This window comes from Lynx rufus, unplaced genomic scaffold (genome assembly GCF_022079265.1).
Source record: "Lynx rufus isolate CCGP_SWC_20201006 ecotype Redwood Valley unplaced genomic scaffold, mLynRuf1.p SCAF_16, whole genome shotgun sequence".
Taxonomy (NCBI): domain Eukaryota; kingdom Metazoa; phylum Chordata; class Mammalia; order Carnivora; family Felidae; genus Lynx; species Lynx rufus.
The window spans coordinates 26,346,664-26,365,942 of record NW_025814830.1 but is presented as its reverse complement, the minus strand read 5'-3'; the positions used below and the strand labels follow the sequence as shown (position 1 = coordinate 26,365,942).

At 42.3% G+C, this 19,279-nt stretch overlaps 1 protein-coding gene across 1 annotated transcript in view; it reads left to right on the top strand.

The window, feature by feature from the left end:
- TOX3 (TOX high mobility group box family member 3) overlaps window positions 1-19,279 on the top strand; it is a 106,250-nt gene that overhangs the window by 60,049 nt on the left and 26,922 nt on the right. Inside the window, exon 2 of the mRNA XM_047077444.1 lies at window positions 17,100-17,165. Coding sequence (XP_046933400.1) covers window positions 17,100-17,165 — 66 coding nt within the window. The remainder of the gene's footprint in view (window positions 1-17,099; window positions 17,166-19,279) is intronic.

The window sequence follows — 19,279 nt, the reverse complement described above, 5'->3', positions numbered from 1 at the left end:
GGTCATTAAATACTGAAGTTCCTCAGGGTTCTGCCCTAGACCTCCTCTTGCCCCACTCCAGATAGTCTCTCTCCCCGGTCTCATTCATGTTCATGGCTTCGTTAAACATCTGCACGTACAAAATCTCTATTCCACACTGTTCCCATAAACTACAGACACCTCTCGGTGCCTCAATCCCAGCACATTGAGAATGCACCCATGATTCAGCCCTCCTTCCCTCAAGACTGATTCTTTCCTGCTGACTCGTATCCAGTTATGGAAGCTCCAAACCTAGCTGTCTTCCCTGATAGCCCCTTCTCGCTCTCGCCTCTCAACTCATCAAGTCCTCCAGGGTCAAAATTCTGGGACTCCATCCACTTCTTCACTTTCCTCATTACCTCCTTAGTTCATACTACCATCATATCTCACCTGCTCTGTTGCAGTGTTTTCCTGGCTGGTCAGCCAGCATGCATTCTAATCCATCCCACACCCTGTGTCTTTCTCAGTGGCATACTTCACAGGTGACATTTCACTCGATACTTTTTTTTTTTTAATTTTTAAAAATATTTATTTATTTTTGAGAGCGAGAGAGAGAGGGCAAGCAGGGGAGGGGCAGAGAGAGAGAGAGAGGGAGACACGGAATCCGAAGCAGGCTCCAGGCTCTGAGCTGTCAGCACAGAGCCCGATGCGGGGCTCAAACTCACGAACCATGAGATCATGATCTGAGCCGAAGTCAGACGCTCAACTGACTGAGCCACCCAGGCGCCCCTTCACTCTATATTTGTATAATCGTTAGGTTGTTTTCTTATTTCTCTGCTCAGGGTTGTGTGCTCCATGAAGGCAGGGACTTTTTTGGCTATGTGCTATTTTGACTACTTCAGCAAACTGCTTGGCAACGTAGATGTTATCAGAATATATTTGTTGTTAGAAGGAGTAAATGAATGAACAGTAAAAATTTATTACTGCTTTTTTTTCAGGATTTTTATATACTTACGTGCTTTATGCTGCTAGAGACTAGGGAACTCCTTTCTGGGCAGTTCCATTGTAAATGTATTTTTTTTTTTCTGATTACAGAACTAGTAGGTACTAATTTTAGAACGCGCACACAAATAAAAGAAGAAAAATTCCATAACAATGTATATAGTTTCGAATCATGGTGTTTACACCATGGCCATTTTCCTATGTCATTAAAACCACTTCACAACTGTTTCAAATAAAATCAATAAATTTGAGACATACCACCTTTCTAGAATGTTTACATCTGACGCAGTTAAACTCCTAGGAAGACCTTGCCCAGTGAATGAAGTTTCTCTCCACTACTGGAGTCCATAAGGTTTGATGAACATTAGGCACTTGGGATGAGCACTGGGTATTGCATGTAAGCGATGAATCACAAGAATCTATCCCCAAAACCAAGAGCACACTGTATACTGTATATTAGCCAACTTGACAAGAAACTATATTAAGTAAATCAAATCAAATCAAATAAATAAAATATATTACATTGTGTTTAGTGTCAAAGATACCTTTTCTACTTCATTACTCCTGCTACTTGGTAAAACTCCATATCTTATCCAGACCTTCCATCATGAACGTCTCTTGAGAGCAGGATGATAATTCCTTGGTCACTCTTTGTCAGAAAGCAATACTGTGTATCTAGTTCCAGATTGGACCGCATAAAGCATCAACGTCAGGTTCTGCCGCTAGAAATTAAATCTCATCTCTTTGGTAAAGTTACTTTTCTTGTATTAAAAACTGTCAGGACCAACTTTAAAAAACTTTTGGCCAGTGTACATCCATAAACCTGTGAGGGTTGGTTTCTTTTTATTTTTAGCTCATTTTCGAAAGGCATGCGAGGGGAGTTTGTAATTGTTCGATGCTGGAACGAGATGAGCACTTGGTATTTTGTCGGGCTCTTATGGTCAATGCCAAGAGCTTTGACTTAATATAACCTATTTCCTGTTATCTCTGGAGGGTGTATTTTCCCATTGGGGAAATCTGATCTTTTACGTCGAGTTTTCTTCTACATGTACTTTTTTTTTTTTTTTTACCAGTTGTTCTTTAGGCTATTATCTTTATCACCTGAAGAATGTTATTAAAACATAAGAGTTAAACAGTTTGGGCAGTAGGCATGGTCGTTCCTGTGAGCACTTATTTTTGGTATGGAGTGTTTGCACAGCCCGTTGGGGAAGGGAGCCGCTTATGGCCAGTACCAGATGGACATCCCTCATGGAATCTGTTACTTATCCCAGGGGGCCCTATTAGACGGGGTTTGTTTTCAGTATTAATCTTGATATGAAAGCAGCTGCAGTTCTTTTTAAAAAAAGATCATACCTCTAACTTATTTTTATGATGGCCAAAGAAATTTATAGATAGGCTTTATAGATGGTTCGTACTTTTTCCCTCAGTTATTAACCAGCGCTGTGAAATGTGGAGCGATTTTTCCTTTGTGCCATATATATTCTTCCACTAGTAGCAATGAGAAAAAAAAAAAAACACAACAAAACACATCCCTTTCTAGGAATAAATGGAGTCAGGATTGGTTGGTCATGTGTGCACTTTGTAGAAGTCCTTGTAAAATGGTGCTAACATTTTATTTTAAAGCTAAGCACTTTGTCCTTTTGTAAAAAAAAGTCCCTAAGCAAAAATGTCCTCCCCAGATAGGTTGCATTTGTAACTATGGCATATTGAGAAGGTTGGTCAGTATTTAGATAGTATTCATGTACTGTCTTTAGCTTAAAACGCAGCCCCACTAATATCCTTTTACGATTGTTTTAAGATTTTTGCATCTGCTTTATCTCCTTTTTGGTCACTTTTGCCTTTACAACTCGATACAGTTTTCCTTCATATAGTTGAGTTACTCCTCTGGAACAGGATTGGACTTTTGCTGAAGTGGGTAAAATTTGATATATGATTTGAGAAGAGCTGCTTACACATTGCTGTATAATCACATCTTTTTAAATTCACACAAGGAAATGTTAAGGTAATCTTGAATGTGTTAGTATACAACGACTTTTTGGGATTCCAAGAATAAAATGCCTCTTTTATATAGGAATACTTGAATTCATGGTTATTTTATGTAAAATGCTAAAATAACTTTGACATCTTGACTGAATTAACATTGACATCTTGACTGAATTCCATTTTTTGTCTTCAAGATGAAAGCCAATGGCCCCTCCTTTGAAGGGATTTTATTTTATGGTTATGTGTAAGAAATCATTAGCCTCCTAACCAAAAGTAATTAAAATACAAGTCTGGGGTGGGGGGAACCTCTCTCTTTTAAAGTAAACATGTTACGAAATCTGAAATTACAGATTTCGGAAGAGCTGGTGGGGAGGAATGTAATTTTGCTTTCTCTTGCCCCAGACCTTATCAGAAGTGGGATTTAGGGTCTTGTGTGAGCCCCTTCCCAGTACAAGATTTTAGATTAAAAAACAAACATAACTGGTAAGATAGAGACAACTAATGAAAGCCGTATGATCACCCATCTGGTAAAAAGTTGTCCCTACAGAATTCAGGCAATCATAAAAGCACACAAAGATGTACGTAATCAAGATATTCTTGCAGCGTGAGCAAAAGCTCCCTGCCACTGTGCTGTAAAACACTAGGCCTGACATGTTTCAATCGCCAGAACAACGCTGGTGGCTTCTTATGTTATCATCCTTATCAAGTATCTGAGGCTTGCTCTTAAACTTTTGGAAGTGATGGATGTGAATTCGTAGACATTAATCCTGTTGGATTTAAATGATTGTATTTTATATATGTTTGGGATCGTCTTATCACTGATGGTTTTTGAGTGACGTACTTGAAGTATTCGGTCTATCAAGTATGATTGAGACTGGAAAATAAACACATTAAGTCACAATTCTTCAGGAAGAATTTATTAGAGGTTTGTTGCTCTCTTTTTAAATGTTAGCCTTAGAATAACGTGTTACACTATTTCTATTTCTCCATTTATTTGCGGCAGGAAGAAGAAAAAAAAAGCAACTGAGCATTTATGTAAATGGAAAGCTTCCTAGCTGACAACCAACTATTTGATACATATTTGAAACACATTTAAGATAATCCTTGGTTGCAGTCAATAATCTTATAAGTAGGTCTATCCAAAGTCAGCATAATGCCCACTTGAAGAAAGAACACTGATTGTGTTTGGATAGCGCAGAAGCAGTAATCCTGTAGTATTTATTTTTAAAACACTTCAAATATCTTTTGTTTATGCTTAATGTATGGATTGATCTATATCAGGGTTTCTCAGTCTTGGTACTATTGACATTTTGGACAGGATAATTCTTTATTGGGGGCGTTGCCCTGTGTACTGTTGGATGTTTAGCAACATCTCTGGCTTTTACCCACTAGATGCCAGAAGCATCCCCTAGTCGGGACATTAAAAACTCTCTCCAGACATCATCAAATGTCCCTTGGGGGGCAAAATTGCCCGTGGCTGAGAATCCGTGGTCTGTATATTTCGATGCTTTACCTCTGCACATCTACATCTATAGCTTTGTCGGCCTCTCTGTATTAGCTATTTGTCTTAGGCACCTGGACGTGATATAGTTGAAGAGCACTACGTTTTATACTTTACAGATCAAGGAACGGAAGACCGATAATGGGAAGCCGTCGATGATTTGAAGGAATTCGTAACAAATCCTAATTGGAGGGACTGATTGAAATTACAGAGCATCGTGAGTTTTACCCCTGGTTAGGAGAGTTTAGTTATTGAACTCAAGAAATGCTGTGATTGTTTAAAACATTTTCACTTAAAAATCCTACAGGATATTTGGCCACTTTTACATTTGAAATTTCATATAGTTGTGTAAGAAGGGAAGCCCAGGAGACTTACTAAGGGTATTCGGTATAAATAGGTCACATCATTAGAGACCTTAAAGTTTGTTTTCAGTGGAAAGTCTCTGAGGTCCTTAGTCATTTGGTTGCAGCATGAGCTACAGAATCTGGAAGTATGAGGAAAATAACTCCCCGATTTTATCTTCTGTGACTTCCCATTTCTGTTTTGTTTTAGGCTGTGCAGTACTTTGGGGGTCCATAACCATTCGGGGTTCGCCCGAATGCAATGTGGACTGAATCACGTGCACAGAAAAAGAAATAGCTCAGCTACACGTTTTTCAAACCACGCTGAAGCTGCCAGTTGGAAGTACCCCTGAGCCTGATCCTGGGGCACTGTCTTAGCAGTTGAGTACCTACTGTGTGCCAGGATATGGTGCCGCGGTGGCCAGTGAGGCTTTTATAGCCCCTGCCCTTGAGGGAGATGGACTGGGAAGTAGGTCACTTTAGCGCCATGCTGCGTGACACACAGACTGCCTTGGAGCTTGGAGGCGAACCCCGGGCAGCCGGAGGTGGGCAAGGTGGCGCCGAGGAGCACTTTTCCAAGGTGTTATTTTCTGACCACCCTTGCAGATGATACCTACTGTACGTCTCCATGGCTCTACCTACTATAAACAAATTACCACTGAAGTGCCCCTAACAGATGAGAGCTAAGTTGTTCTTCCTCCCAGGAATATTAGAATTTATCAGGAGACGCAACCCTTTCTACACCCAAGGGATGTACCACTGGTGATGGAAACCTGCACACGAACGTCAAAACTTTTGGGGACGGGGAAGGGTTCTTTCCAGTTCTAACACTGACATCAAAGAACGTAGCCGCCTTTTTCCATCCAGACCAATAACGATTAGCTATCATGTCAGTGATTTTCAAGACACCAAAGCAGACCAAGTACATCTCTTTTACAAGTTGCTGTCACTGTATAAAAGATGCCCACAGTTTGCCGAAAACAACAGAAAACACACAGAATAGACGTTATTCGTACTTTCTGGAAATTATGCTCTGAATCTTCTCTTCTGCTTATTGTTGGCTGATCTTCCTTCACTTTTGTGTTTTCTCTCTCCTCCACCTACAAACATGTCGTGAGTCTCCTTTTATCCATACAGCATGTTGGAGCTAAACTTCTCCGGAGTGTCGTCTGTAAACCTCTCCAAAGTATAGTCTGTACTTGCTGGCCCTGGCTCCTGTTTCAACCCTCCCTCTGTCCTCTGCCAAGAAGGCTTGTAGCCCAGTGTCCTGGTCAGCCAGGCCCACTTTTATGACAGGGCTTTGCCCAAGTAGTTTTCTCTGCCAGAATGCTCTTACCTCACAGGCAAGCTCCTCTCCTACACACCCCTCAAAACCCCACTTGAATGGCTCCTTTTCTTTGAAATCTTCCGCTGACGTTTCATGGGGAGTGCTTTGCATATATCCATACTGTAGCACCTGTCAAAATTCCTACCTTTTGAGAGTGAGGCTCCTCACTCTCAGTTCCTGACATTTACCAAGTGCCTCTTCCATGCAAGACCGTTTGCTCTCCCTCCTCACACAGCCCAGCCCCGACAGAGCTCTATTCTTTCATCCTTAGAAATGAAGAACAGGGGCGCCTGGGTGGTGCAGTCGGTTAAGCGTCCGACTTCAGCCAGGTCACCATCTCGCGGTCCGCGAGTTCGAGCCCCGCGTCGGGCTCTGGGCTGATGGCTCAGAGCCTGGAGCCTGTTTCCGATTCTGTGTCTCCCTCTCTCTCTGCCCCTCCCCCGTTCATGCTCTGTCTCTCTCTGTCCCAAAAATAAATAAACGTTGAATAAAAAAAAAAAAAAAAGAAAAGAAATGAAGAACAGAAACTCAGAGTGCTAACACGAAGCAGCTCGCAAGTGTGATAGACCTGGGATATGCGCTTGGATCGCTCTGGCTCATTCCTTCCCTCCCCCATTCAACAAATATTTACCGAGCACCTACATACCACAGGCCACCGACTGTCCCAGGGTCAGAGGAAACGGCATGGAGCCAGACATTAAGCGGAAACCTGCATAGAGTAAGGAGAGAGGGGAGAGCAGTCGGGGTCAGGAGGCTGGCAGGGGCAGAGGCCCAGAGAGTGAGGAGTCGTCAGGGCAGTGTGCTTGGGGCTTAGTGGGCAGGAGCGGCCCTCTGAGGAGGGAGTTTGGAAAAGCAATGAGCAAGCAGATCATCTGGGAACTTGGATTTTACTCGAAATAACATCGAGAAGTCACTGGAGTTCTTCGAGGAGTAGAACTCTCTCCCTCTGCCAATATAAGCCACAACAGTCTGGAAAACAGATAACGCGTGGTCTGCTTTGGTTTCTGAAAGACTCATTGAAATGTTACCTAGCCATCAGTACGGATAGAAAAGGTGGCTTCTTAGGTACAACGCTATTTAGTCCTCAAAACCCCCAGGATGAGGCAAAATGCTGTTCGTATTCCCGTATCGTAGATTGGGGCGGGGGGAGGGGGAGGGACTTAAGCGCACAGAGGCTCAGTAGCTTGTGCACAGTTAACATGGCTAGCAAGGGGATCAGCTGGGGTTTGAACGGGCCCTTAAGACAAGTTGGGCAACTTGTCTGCCATCCCGCAGCTAGTGTGGCAGGATTGGAGTTCAGAGCCGTTTAGTTTGACTCGAGATGAAGCGTTCTCTCTCCGCTCCTCCCTCTGCCCAGTCTGGACGCCTGCAACCCCATGCCAACCTTGACGTGTTCTTAACCGGTCTTGCTTCCGGTTTTTCCCAGAACTGACCGTGTCCACCCCGGACTCTCCATGTGCTCAGGTGTGGGTTTTGCATCTCTCTCTGCTTCTTCCCTCCAACAAAATCCTTCACAGACCTTCCGATGTAGTACGTTTCAAAATGCTTAGACTGGCCCTCAGGGCTCTGCAGAGCCTGGCTGCCGACCATCTCCCCTAGCTTACCTCCCCTTCTCTCAATACCTGGTGCCTCCCTGCAACCACACTGGTCTCTGCTCTGCTTCTTTGAACACAGCCTAGGCACACTTTGCAGCCTCGCGCACTCCCTTCTGTCTGCATGGGACGTCCCCTCCTCCTGCCCCCTTCTGTGGTTCCAGACTTGTTCCTCAGGGTGGCCATTCCCTTTTGTTGCTCTTCTGAAAGTACGTATCATTGGTCAGCGTCACTCCCGGACTTAGCCCTTAGGCTGAGAGATGTTTTTGCCCCATCGCCCTAACTGGGTGGTCATCCCTTAAAAGCAACAGTCGGATCTCTTACTTCTTGACATCTTTGGAAAGTTAGATATGTTCCCCAAACACATCCTACTAGTTGGTATCCAGTAGGTGCTGGGTTCAGTGTCAGTAAGGCTTTTGGGAGAAAGGGGAGAGCGGAGAGAATTACACAAAACGTGTGGCCACTTAACAGCAGGTGCATTACCACTGGCTTCTTTTCGTTGGTTGTGTGCTTAAGACCTGTTGGGTCTTTCTTTTCCCATCCTGTCACTATTGGTGATGCTTGCTTGCTGGGCTTGTCTTGAAGATTGCTCCATTTTTGTGAAAAAGAAAACTTGATTTGGGAAGCTTAGTGTCTTCTCCTCTGCTTCTATTTGTTTTCCTGATATTAAACAAGTGCAGTTGGGTTTGAGAGGGTGTTGTTTTTCTTTCCTTGCCACCTCTAACTAGTCCAGATGGTTATGCAATTTACAGACTCAGATGCATCCAGATCATGAAAATCCAAAGGCCTCCATGTTTGAGTAGAGTCCATATGTTGAGGCATTGTTTTTTCCTTGTGTGGGTCCCTGGAACTTGTTGAGAAATCTAAAACCTGTATTCTAGAAGTCTAGAGCCTTTATTCCCTCCTTGGTCCAACTTAGGACGTTTCTGTCTTTCCTTCTGCTCATGAGGGTGGGAGGGGGGCTGATGGTCCCCTCATGGGTGTTTACATTTTCCCGTAAGTGAGGAAGGTAAGAAGAGATTGGAAATAATTGAGCCAAGCATTTATTGCTTTAAACAAAACAGCTTGTGCTACATCAGCATTTCAATAAGATCATCTTCAGATGTATGGAAAGCTTTATTTAAAAAAATTTTTTTTTCTACATTAGTCCAAGATGAACTAGACTAGTAGTTTTCGAATATTAGCACGTTCTAGAATTCCCGAGAAGCTGGTTAAAAAAAAACGCAGAATTTTAGGGCCCCACCGGCTAGAGATTCTGATACGGTAAACTCTGGGGAATTAGGTAATCTGCATTTTTTTTTAAACAGGCATCTGGTTAATTGGTAGTCCCTAGCACCGCACTTTGAGAAACTCTGACCTAACCTTTGAAGCAAAAATTTCTTAAAAACAGAATATTTTAAATTAGAAAAAAAAAATCAACTGTCAGATTTAATACTCAGACTCTTGGTCCCTTGATGTTAGATTATTGGCTTTCCCTTCTCCGGGCTTTTTGCCTGCAGGCCAGAATCAGACTTGTCCACTGCAGTGCATTTTCAAACACCAAGGCACCCACCCTTAACACTCCAGCCTCACCCACCCAGGCCTCTGTGTCTTTTTGATAAAAGGACTAGTGTGTTTTCTAGAACGAAGCTTTTTTTTTTTTCAAGCTAAGTATCTCTAACATTTGAAATATTAATTTTATTAGAATACATAATTCTTCCCTTCACCCCTTCTTTCCAATAGGTGTGGTTTGTGCAGGAACATTTGGTGATGGATGCTTGGTTTCTCCTTTTTTGCTTGAATTTCAGGTGCTTATCTGGTGCCCTGCTTGGCTTGGAGAGCAGTTCTGCGTACCAGCATTTCACATCTAGAAATTAATTTATTTGCTCATGCATTCAACACAGATTTGTTGAACACTTACTATTTATCAAACTCTCCTTGGCACTGGGACATCAGCGTAAACAGTAGACAACATGTACTTATCCTCATTAAATTTACATTCTAGGTCGGGGTGGGGGGGAGAAGACAGTAAATATGTTACGCTAAAAAGCATTATGAGAACAATCAAGGCAGGGAAGGGGACTAGAAAGTACTGGAGGAGAAAGAGGGCTGCAAAGAAATCTTAGAGGGTAGTCAGAAGATGACCTTTGAGAAAAGACTCAAGAGGGAAGTGAGGCTCAGTGGTTCAGTCAGTTGAGAGTCCGACTTGATTTTGGCTCAGGTCATGATCTCAAGGTTCGAAAGTTTGAGCCCCATGTTGGGCTCTGCCTTGGGCTCTGCGTGGGCAGCAAGGAGCCTGGTTGGGATCCTCTCTCGCCCTCTGTCTCTCTCTGCCCCTCCCCTGCTCACATGCTAGGGAGCTCGTGTGTGCGCTCGCTCTCTTTCTCTCTCTCTCTCTCTCAAAATGAATAAACATTTTAAAAAGAGAGAGAGAGAAGGAAGTGAGCAAGAGCCTTGAGGACATTGCAAGGAAAGAGCCAGTACAAAGGCCCTGGGGTAGGAATGTGTCTGGGGTATTGGAGCAACAACAGGGAAGCCAGCAGGGTTAGAGGAGGAGAAGCAAGGGGGAGAACATTGGCCAAGGGTCAGAGAAGAAATGGGGGGCCATTTTGAGGTCTTGGCTTCTTCTCTGAGGGAACAGGAAGCCATTGGAAAGTTCTACGCAGAGGAGGGGTATGACCGGACTTAGGTTTTCAAGGTCTCTCTTTGGTTCTGTGCTGAGAATAGACTGGTGGACATTGTGGTAGGACCAGCGAGACTTGCCAGGAGGGGGAGCATTGACCCCAGGAGGGGATGGGTGGCTTGAGCCTGGGTGAATCCAGTGGAGGGAGTGACCAGCGGTCAGTTGTGTGTGTAACTGGAAAGAGGAGCCAACAGAATCTCTGATGATTTGATGGCGGAAGGAGAAAGAGTGGATTCAAAGATGATTTTTGGCCTGAGTCACTGGAACTGAGTCATCTCCCCATCAAAGGAGATGGGGAAGGCTGTGGGTGGAGCAGGTTTGGGGAGAAGATGAGGAATTCGGTTTTGTGCATGTGATTGGGATGCCTATTGAGATCCACATGCAAATGTAGGCAGTTGGGTATGTGAGTCTGGTGCTCAGGAGATAATTATCTAGGAGTTTTTAGCATATGGAAAGGCAAATAATATTTTTGAAAGTTTATTTTCTTGCAAAAATCTTGCTTTATATTTGAACCTATTAATATATATATGAATTTATATGTGTGTGTATAATTATACATATATGTGAACATAATCCTCTGTGTATACATAATTAGCGGACTTGTGTGTGTGTGTGTGTGTGTGTGTGTGTGTGTGTGTATACTCTCCTGCTAATTACACATCTTAGTCCAGTGTTTGCAGTTTCTGTTTCCAGACTGCTGTTGAACCCGTAGCCTTTGGTATGGACTGTCTGTATTCACTACGTCGTTGTTCGTTCATGATGTGGTGTGCCAGATCCACCCCTGATAATCTCCAGTATTTATTGTCACTTGGCATATCTGGCTTGTGTTCACTCTTTGGGGCTCTATATCTCGAAACAGATTCCCACTGCCGGAGATGGTTAAACCTTGATTGTCTTTGGTAAGTTCTTTTCCACGGGGTAGCGAACAGAGCCTTTGAGAGTGTGCGGACTTTGAGGCACTGCCTTCTCATCATGTGACCGTACTTTGGCGCACTTGGTCCGTGATGGCGCAGTTCATCTGTGTAAGCAACTTGACAGATGTCCTTACTGAGGCATCAAATTGGATGGTGTCTGCTAACAAATCTAATGGGAACAAAGGAAAGAGAATTCGAAGGATTATCTTTTTTTTTAAGGATTAAATTGGTGCCATTTAGCTGTTTGATACCCTGTAGTTAATGCAGCTTTATTAGAAGCCTACACAATTCTTCACATGGGTGTCAAAATAATTTTAGTGAAAATCATGTTGTGTGGACTGATCAAGCCGAAGTATCCGTCTTGTGATTACAGACGGGTTTTGTCTGGGCTGCTCTACTTTCTTCCAAGCCTTTTTCTGGACAAGCGAGAATTAACAATCTCCATTAATTTACTTTGGCACTTCACACGGGTAGACAGGCCATGAACACGATGGTCTTTAATAAATTTTTTTAGGAATCCTGCAATGCTCCTTTTTAATTGATGTCCTTCACAAATTGTATTTGCCGAAGCTATAATTATTCATCAAGCCGCAAAAGCAAATCTACCTCCAGGTACAATGAAGATGTGCTTTTGTGAAATTATTAAGATACAGAAGTTCGACATGCAGAGTAATTCTGTCCTGCTTTATAATTATATCTTTGGGGATTATATCTTTGGGGATCACATCTGTTAGAGCCTATCAAAGTGGAAAGGACCGATCATCACCAGTGTACTTCATAAATGCCCCTGCCTCGCAGTGACCATTCCCCCAATGTGTAAGCTCTTTGAAACACTTGGAATTGGCCTGTTTCTTAAGAAAGAAGCATTAAGGGGGCGCCTGGGTGGCGCAGTCGGTTAAGCGTCCGACTTCAGCCAGGTCACGATCTCGCGGTCTGTGAGTTCGAGCCCCGCGTCAGGCTCTGGGCTGATGGCTCGGAGCCTGGAGCCTGTTTCCGATGCTGTGTCTCCCTCTCTCTCTGCCCCTACCCCGTTCATGCTCTGTTTCTCTCTGTCCCAAAAAAAATAAATAAAAAAAAACGTTGAAAGAAAGAAGCATTAAGGAATGTTTTTACGTGCTCTCCGTCGTAGGTAACTCTGTTTCACCTGACGTTCCTTCAGTTGATTTGAAATATTTTGCTTTGACTCCTGAAATCACGGTAAATAATCTTAGTGTGGCTGAACTGGGGGATCTTCAAAGGAACATCAGTGGAGAGCTGCCACCTAGAAAACTTGGAAGTCGGCCAAATTACGAAAGCCCAGAATGAGTAATTTAGAAATTCTTATTTAGGTGATTCATAAAAGGCGTAAACTTTACCATGGTGCAAAATGAGGATGTTAGCTCTTTGTAAGAAGTATTTGGGAAAAGTAAAAGAATATTGTCAATAAGGGGTTTGGAACAAGGTTTCCCAAAGTGTTCCCGCAGACTGTTGTGGGGGAAACCAAAAGAGGTGTCTGTCCCATGGCAAATATGGGGGGAAAGGGGAGGTTTGCTATCTCCTACTCAAAGAAAACTGTGAGCTGCGTCCAGGTAGGAACTTTGTCATCTTTCTCACCGTTTTGTTGCCAGAGCCTAACGCAGTGCCTTGCACACAGTAGGCACATAAATAAGTGTTTGCTGTGAATGAATGAGCTGCAGGACTTCTCGGAACATTTGCCTGGTGTAGTGGGCACAGGGACTCATAAAAGAGGGGCGGTAGTCTGCAGCCTTTCTCAAACTTATGGACTTTGCAACTCTGCAACTCTTTTCTTTTTAAAAATTTTTTTTAATGTTTATTTATTTTTGAGAGACAGAACACAAGCAGGGGAGGGGCAGAGAGAGAGGGAGACACAGAATCCAAAGCAGGTTCCAGGCTCCAAGCTGTCAGCACAGAGCCCGACGCGGGGCTCGAACCCACAAACTGTGAGATCATGACCTGAGCTGAAGTCAGAGGCTTAACCGACTGAGCCACCCAGGCGCCCCTGCAACTCTTTTCTTAAAGAGCATTCTGCTAGACTTAGGTACCTGGAAACACCTCCTGGGAGACTGTAGCCTTGAGTGAGAGGATAAAAACCAAGTTCTAACATTGAATTCATCACTGAGTGAAATATTCAAGGTTCTGTGCCTATTGAAATGTTAAGAGGGGTACCAGACTCCAGTATTTACCTCTATGATTTGGGGCATGGACCCCTTGAAGCCTCAGTCTATTTATCTATAAAATAGGGATAATTTCCTTTTTTCTAACTTGTTCTTGGGAAAATAAATTACATTTAGTCCTGCTTGGGAGAGTTAAATGAAATAATGTATGTAGAAGGCCTCTCAGGGTAATTAGAATGTGATCAACCTTTCTCCCCCTCCCTCTCTCTTCAGCAAGTGTTGGAGTGCTTCTAACATGCCTGGCATTGGTGCCAGTTTGTGGGGAGACAGCAGTGAACACAGTGAAGGCCCTTTCCCTCGTGGACCTAGGGATTTTTTTGTAATATATTCTGTTTACCGATGTCACTGTCTCTTCGAACGTAAAGTAAATTTAATTGTACACAATTCAGTTAAAGCTAATTGTTCTGAGGTCATTATATTAGAGATCTGCCCCCAAAGGATCACTTTTTCTCTCAGAATCAGATCTGTTCTTACACAAAATGAGTAAAGCAGGATTCATAGGTCACATTTTAAAATAAAGCAAATTAAATTAAGCTAGTGTTACCAGAGAAGGTAAATCAAATGGAAAGTGGCATTCCTGTCATCCTGATCAATTTAACGATGCTGTAGGGTGGCCAAATTTAGCAAGTAAAAATACGCAATAGCGGGGTATAGTTGAATCACAGAGAATACTTTTTTTTAGTATAAGTATATCCCAAATTGTGCATGGGACATACTTACACTTTGAAAGTCGTGTATTTGAAAGCCAGATTTAACTGGGCAGCCTGTATTTTATCCAGCCACCCTACCACGCTCAAGCAGGGACCCAGCCACCTGTGCAAGAGAAAGACCCTTCCGTGCACAAGTCAGTATCTGAGGCCATATTTGTAGGGGCGATACGTTACCCCCAGTGGAACAGCAACCCTTGCTTCTATTTGAAGTGGTTTATAACTGTTCCCGCCCAATGGCCAAGTGTTTCCAAATTAAAAGCCATTAATTAAGGCCTGCTATAGATACAAAAGATATGCAAGGAGTGCTTTGTAATTCCAGCTCAGTACTTCAGGTGAGAGCTTTTCAAATTACGTGGACCACTGGAGCCACCTGCTTGACTAAACGCAGCGCGGCCGTCGCGTGGCTCGTCAGCACACCGCGGTGCCAGCGTCGTTCCTGATTTTTCTCATTTCTCCAGGGCAAATACTAATTAATGGATACAATTCACAGCTGATTAGCTGTAGTTTCTTCAGTAATTACATTCGCATACTAACTGTTCAGAAGAGGATTTCTAACCCAGTTCTTATTTTACTCTAAGCTTAATTTGTTTTTTGAATTGTTTAGGCCCTTAGTTTAATAGCCATTTTATTTTTCTTTGTTGTTTTAGGTGCTATTAGGTAATAAGTGAGTTTAATCTTAAAAAAATACTCTCTGATAATGAGCTGCTTTCCTTAAATGGATTTCTAATTCCCCGACAACACGTACATTTAAATAACGTTAAAGCTGGGTGGCAGGCTTTGGGCCGCTTGCGGGAGGCATGGAATGAGTGCCTGGAAGGCACATGGTGACCGAAGTCCTCATAAACATCCAAAAAGAATAGTCAGAACGGAGGCCCCGAGATTTAATTCTAGGATCATTAATTCATCAAAAATTCCCAGACAGAAACCTGTGCTTTTGCTTGCATGCATTTAATATGGTAGGAAAATGGGGGGAAATGTGTCTGTGTATGTGGGCGGGAGGTGCAGGTGCGTGCGCACCCGCCCACGTCGGTACCTTTTTTCATTTTAAAATTATTTTAAAACCGTTTTATTGAGGTATGATGGGCATACCACAAGCGGTACCTATTTAACGTATACGCACCTTGATGGGTTTGGACGTAAGTATGTGTTGGCGAAACCATCCCCACACGTTTTGGATATCCCGTGCCTTCAGAGAAACTAGGTAAAGGTCTCTCTTAAGTGCTGACAAATACATCTTTCAGAAATCCTTATAAAGATGTTTATCCAAATGAATCTGAAGCTCATTGTGTGAGTATGTATTTAGGAGTCGTTTTACAGGGTGGGATGTTGCTTCCGGAGACCACAACAGCACTCTGGAACCATTAGAGCCTTCTGTGTAAATCCTGCTTAGTGCTTGGATCCCTGACATGATAAAGTGTAGCATGTCAGTTGGGCTTCTGTGCACGAATCCTACAGGTTCAGAGTCAGGGGCCGAGAGCCCCCTAGAAATAAGTGTTGGTGGGTTTACTACGAGGAGAATTATGTGGATCTTGCATATCTATGTGTCTATATTTATTCTCTACATTTATCTATCTGTGTATCTGTATTTCTTTTCTCTCTCTCTCCCTCTCTCCTTGGGGAAGTTATGCCTTTTACTTAATTTTTAAATGTTTTGTAAAGTCTATTTATTTTGAGAGAGAGAGCAGGGAAGGAGCAGAGAGAAGGAAAGCCAGAATCCCAAGCAGGCTCTGCACTGTCAACATAGAGCCCCACGCGGGGCTCGAACTCACAAACTGTGAGATCATGCTCTGAGCTGAGATCAGGAGTCAGACATTTAACTGATTGAGCCACCCAGGCTCCCTGCCTCTTAGTTTAAATAATTGACTAGCTCTATTTACATGAGAGAATGGATGTATACATTTCACCCTTTGCAGACCAAACCTTTATGTTACTTGATGCACTGAAGGAAAGAAACAGTACACGTTACAAAAAGAAGGGCATTCTTTTACCACTTCATAAAATCGTGAAAATAATATAGCCCCAGATAATTATGCTCACAGAGCCTTTCCATATTGCCAGACTGATAACAGAATGTTTAAAGCAACAAAACGCGCCTCCTTATACCATCTGAACCTGAAAATACATTTCTGGCAAAATCCAAGTTTTACATTTTGATAACAGGTCTCTAGCAGTAAAGAGCTTACGTCTGAAATGCTGATACAGTCTTATTTGTGATGGTATGAATGGGCTATTGTGTTAGGGAATTAAATAAAAATTGCTGTGTTCATAGGATTCCGTTTATATTTTAAACCTCTTTGCACTTAATGTTACATCGAGAGATTAAATATCACTGTTTTCAACAGCTCTGATGGATACAGATATCGTTTTCAACTCTGTTTGGAGATTTGAAAAATATTCTTTAGTCTTATTATTTATTTATATTCATGCCACACCCCATTCGCTAGAAAATAGAATTTGAGTCCTGGGAATTGGATTCTATTCCCTTTAATTCACATTTTAACCTACTCACACTCGTGACATCTGTTCTTGAAAAGTGAGCTATGAAATCTCAACATGCTGTAAAAATGTGTCAAGGTGGTTTTCTTGGAAACTTTTCCTTCTCCTCTCTCACAAATGCCAGTTCAGTAAACAACACCCACTAGTGACCGGGCGGCCAAAGGTTCGTCGTGGTCTCCCTTCACTGTTAGTCTTGATGAGAATCAACCCCGTTTCCCAGAATTCTCAAGTTAGCTTGACTCTGTGCTTTATTTTCTGAGGGAAGCAGCCGGACTACATGTAGCACGAAACCTGTCACAGTTCACATTTGGTCCGGGTGAAACTACTCTTTTAATTCGTGACACTAGCATTCTTTACAAATCCCATCTGAGTTTTAAGCACACCACCGGGATTCTTGATCTGTCTGCATATTAACGTAAAACAATCTGTTTTCTTTCAGTTTGGAAACAACAATAACTACATGAACATGGCTGAGGCCAACAGTGCTTTCTTTGCAGCCAGTGAGGTAGGTGTCTGTCTTCATGCGTCCATTCACGTTTCGTGTGTTATTTGGATCATTTAAAAGGCTGGAAGGGAAAAGCAGAGTATCAAATTTATCTCTCTTATGTGGTGCAAGGTAACGACTTTGGAGGAGAAAAACCTTTTGGAAAAGAAAATGACCTGACAAGACTGTCACTTATCCGGAGGCTGTTAGGAACGTTAGTAATTCACACACATCTCTTGATGAAAAGAAATGTACATGCCAACAAAAGTAAATATGTAAGACAGCACATAAAATCTGTCTCTCCAAATTGGCATCTAAGCAAATAAGTGGTTATTTTGAAAACTAGGGGGTGGAAGAGACTTTTAATAGAAAGTATTTCAATTCCACAAAGCTCTGGGGATAATTTCATTAAGTTGCCATGGTTTGGGAAATGATGTGGGGGAATATAGTATTATAGTTTCTTGGGTCTTCAGTGGGAGTGATGTGAAGGGAGTGTTTCGTTTTCTTGTTAGGTCCCCATGGACCATTACAGTACCTGGCACATAGTAGGTGTTCAATCAATACAGAGAGATGGAATGAGTGAAAGGCCATGCTCCAGGACTTGGTCATAGCAGGGAAGACTGGATGATGGCTCTGGGTTTGTCTACAGCCTTACTGGTACAAATGGAAAAAAAAACAAAAAAACAAAAAAAACCATCTTCTTGTTGCTGTTTTTACTGCATTCCCTACTCACTGACCTAGGGCTGCTGTCTGAGCTCATTGGCCTGCCCTTCCAGAAAAACCTCCATCTTGATTAGATCAAGAAAACGGTTTCCTCACAAGTGGAAAACGATGAGATCTAAGATGCTAGAACAAGAACAAGCAGGTGAAATTGGTCCAAATGGAACATTCCCTCTTGTGGTCCCCGTAATAAAAAGTCTTCATTTTCCAAGTACGTTCACATACAGGAAACCGAACTAGCCTGACCCCAGAGGATGGAAATCATAATGGCTTTGTAAATGATCTTGGTACAGGGAAGGAAGTGGTATGAAAGAAATGAAGTTTGCAAAATTATTAGAGAAAAATGGGGAAGCGAGGATTAAGGGTATTTCCTAGATTAATCATTTCTGCAGTGGCCATCATCTGTCTAACCAAGAAGACCGCCTACATAAGGGATATTGTCTGGCACTAGCTGCTGTGTTGTTTGTGATAATGAACACAAACCCCATCTGTAAGGACAACATGATGTTTCATTCTGTAGGATTTTTTCCCTACATTTGAATCAAACATTGATGAAAGCTCTACTGCCAGCAGCTGTTCAGAGACAATTTAATTCCAGCTGTGATAATTCACCGTGTCAGACATTGGCTGTTATATGTTGATACAACAGTTCTCCAGATTTGCATTTTTATCAAAAGGAACAAATGTTTTGAACATTTCAGTACAGATGGTATTTAACCATGTACATACTATTTTAACATGTTCAAGGTAAACACTGAAAAGCCAGTATCCGTAAAAAGTAATCACTATACACTCCGAACGACTAACCTGATAGCGGTCAGATGGCGGCGTCACAAAAGTCAGTGTCTTTTTTGTTGGTACTGGTGCCAGACGTGGTTATTTTTATAATCTCGGATTTTTCCGGTGTTTGGGGTCACTCTTTTCTCTAAGGAATGCTTAACTTTACCTCTCTTTTAAAAGTGGTTTAACATTTTAGCATTTTCTTGGTGATTTACTATAATGTCACTTTATTAGGTTATGCTACAGCAATATACTCAATTCTAACTTAAAATTAATTTGTTTTTGAAAAAATTATACCATAGGGACACATTATTCGTAAGACACCTCTCTGTTCCTTAACGAAAATAAAAGTGAAAGCCTCCTTAATTTTGACCGCCAAGAGCTAATCTTACGCCACGATTTCACTGTACATCTTGAACAAAAAATAAAGCCCAAGTAAATGTTAATGCGCCACATTACAGCATGTGCCTAATTTCCCGATCATTGCGTTAAAAGTAAATTTATTTGGTTTTTTAACATTTTAATGAGTGCAAACTAATTCAGGAAGACTTTAGGTTTGAATGCTGTGAAGTCGAAATTGTGCCTGAAACCAATTCCCTTCACATAGATATTGCCCTGTAGATAACGCCACAGGG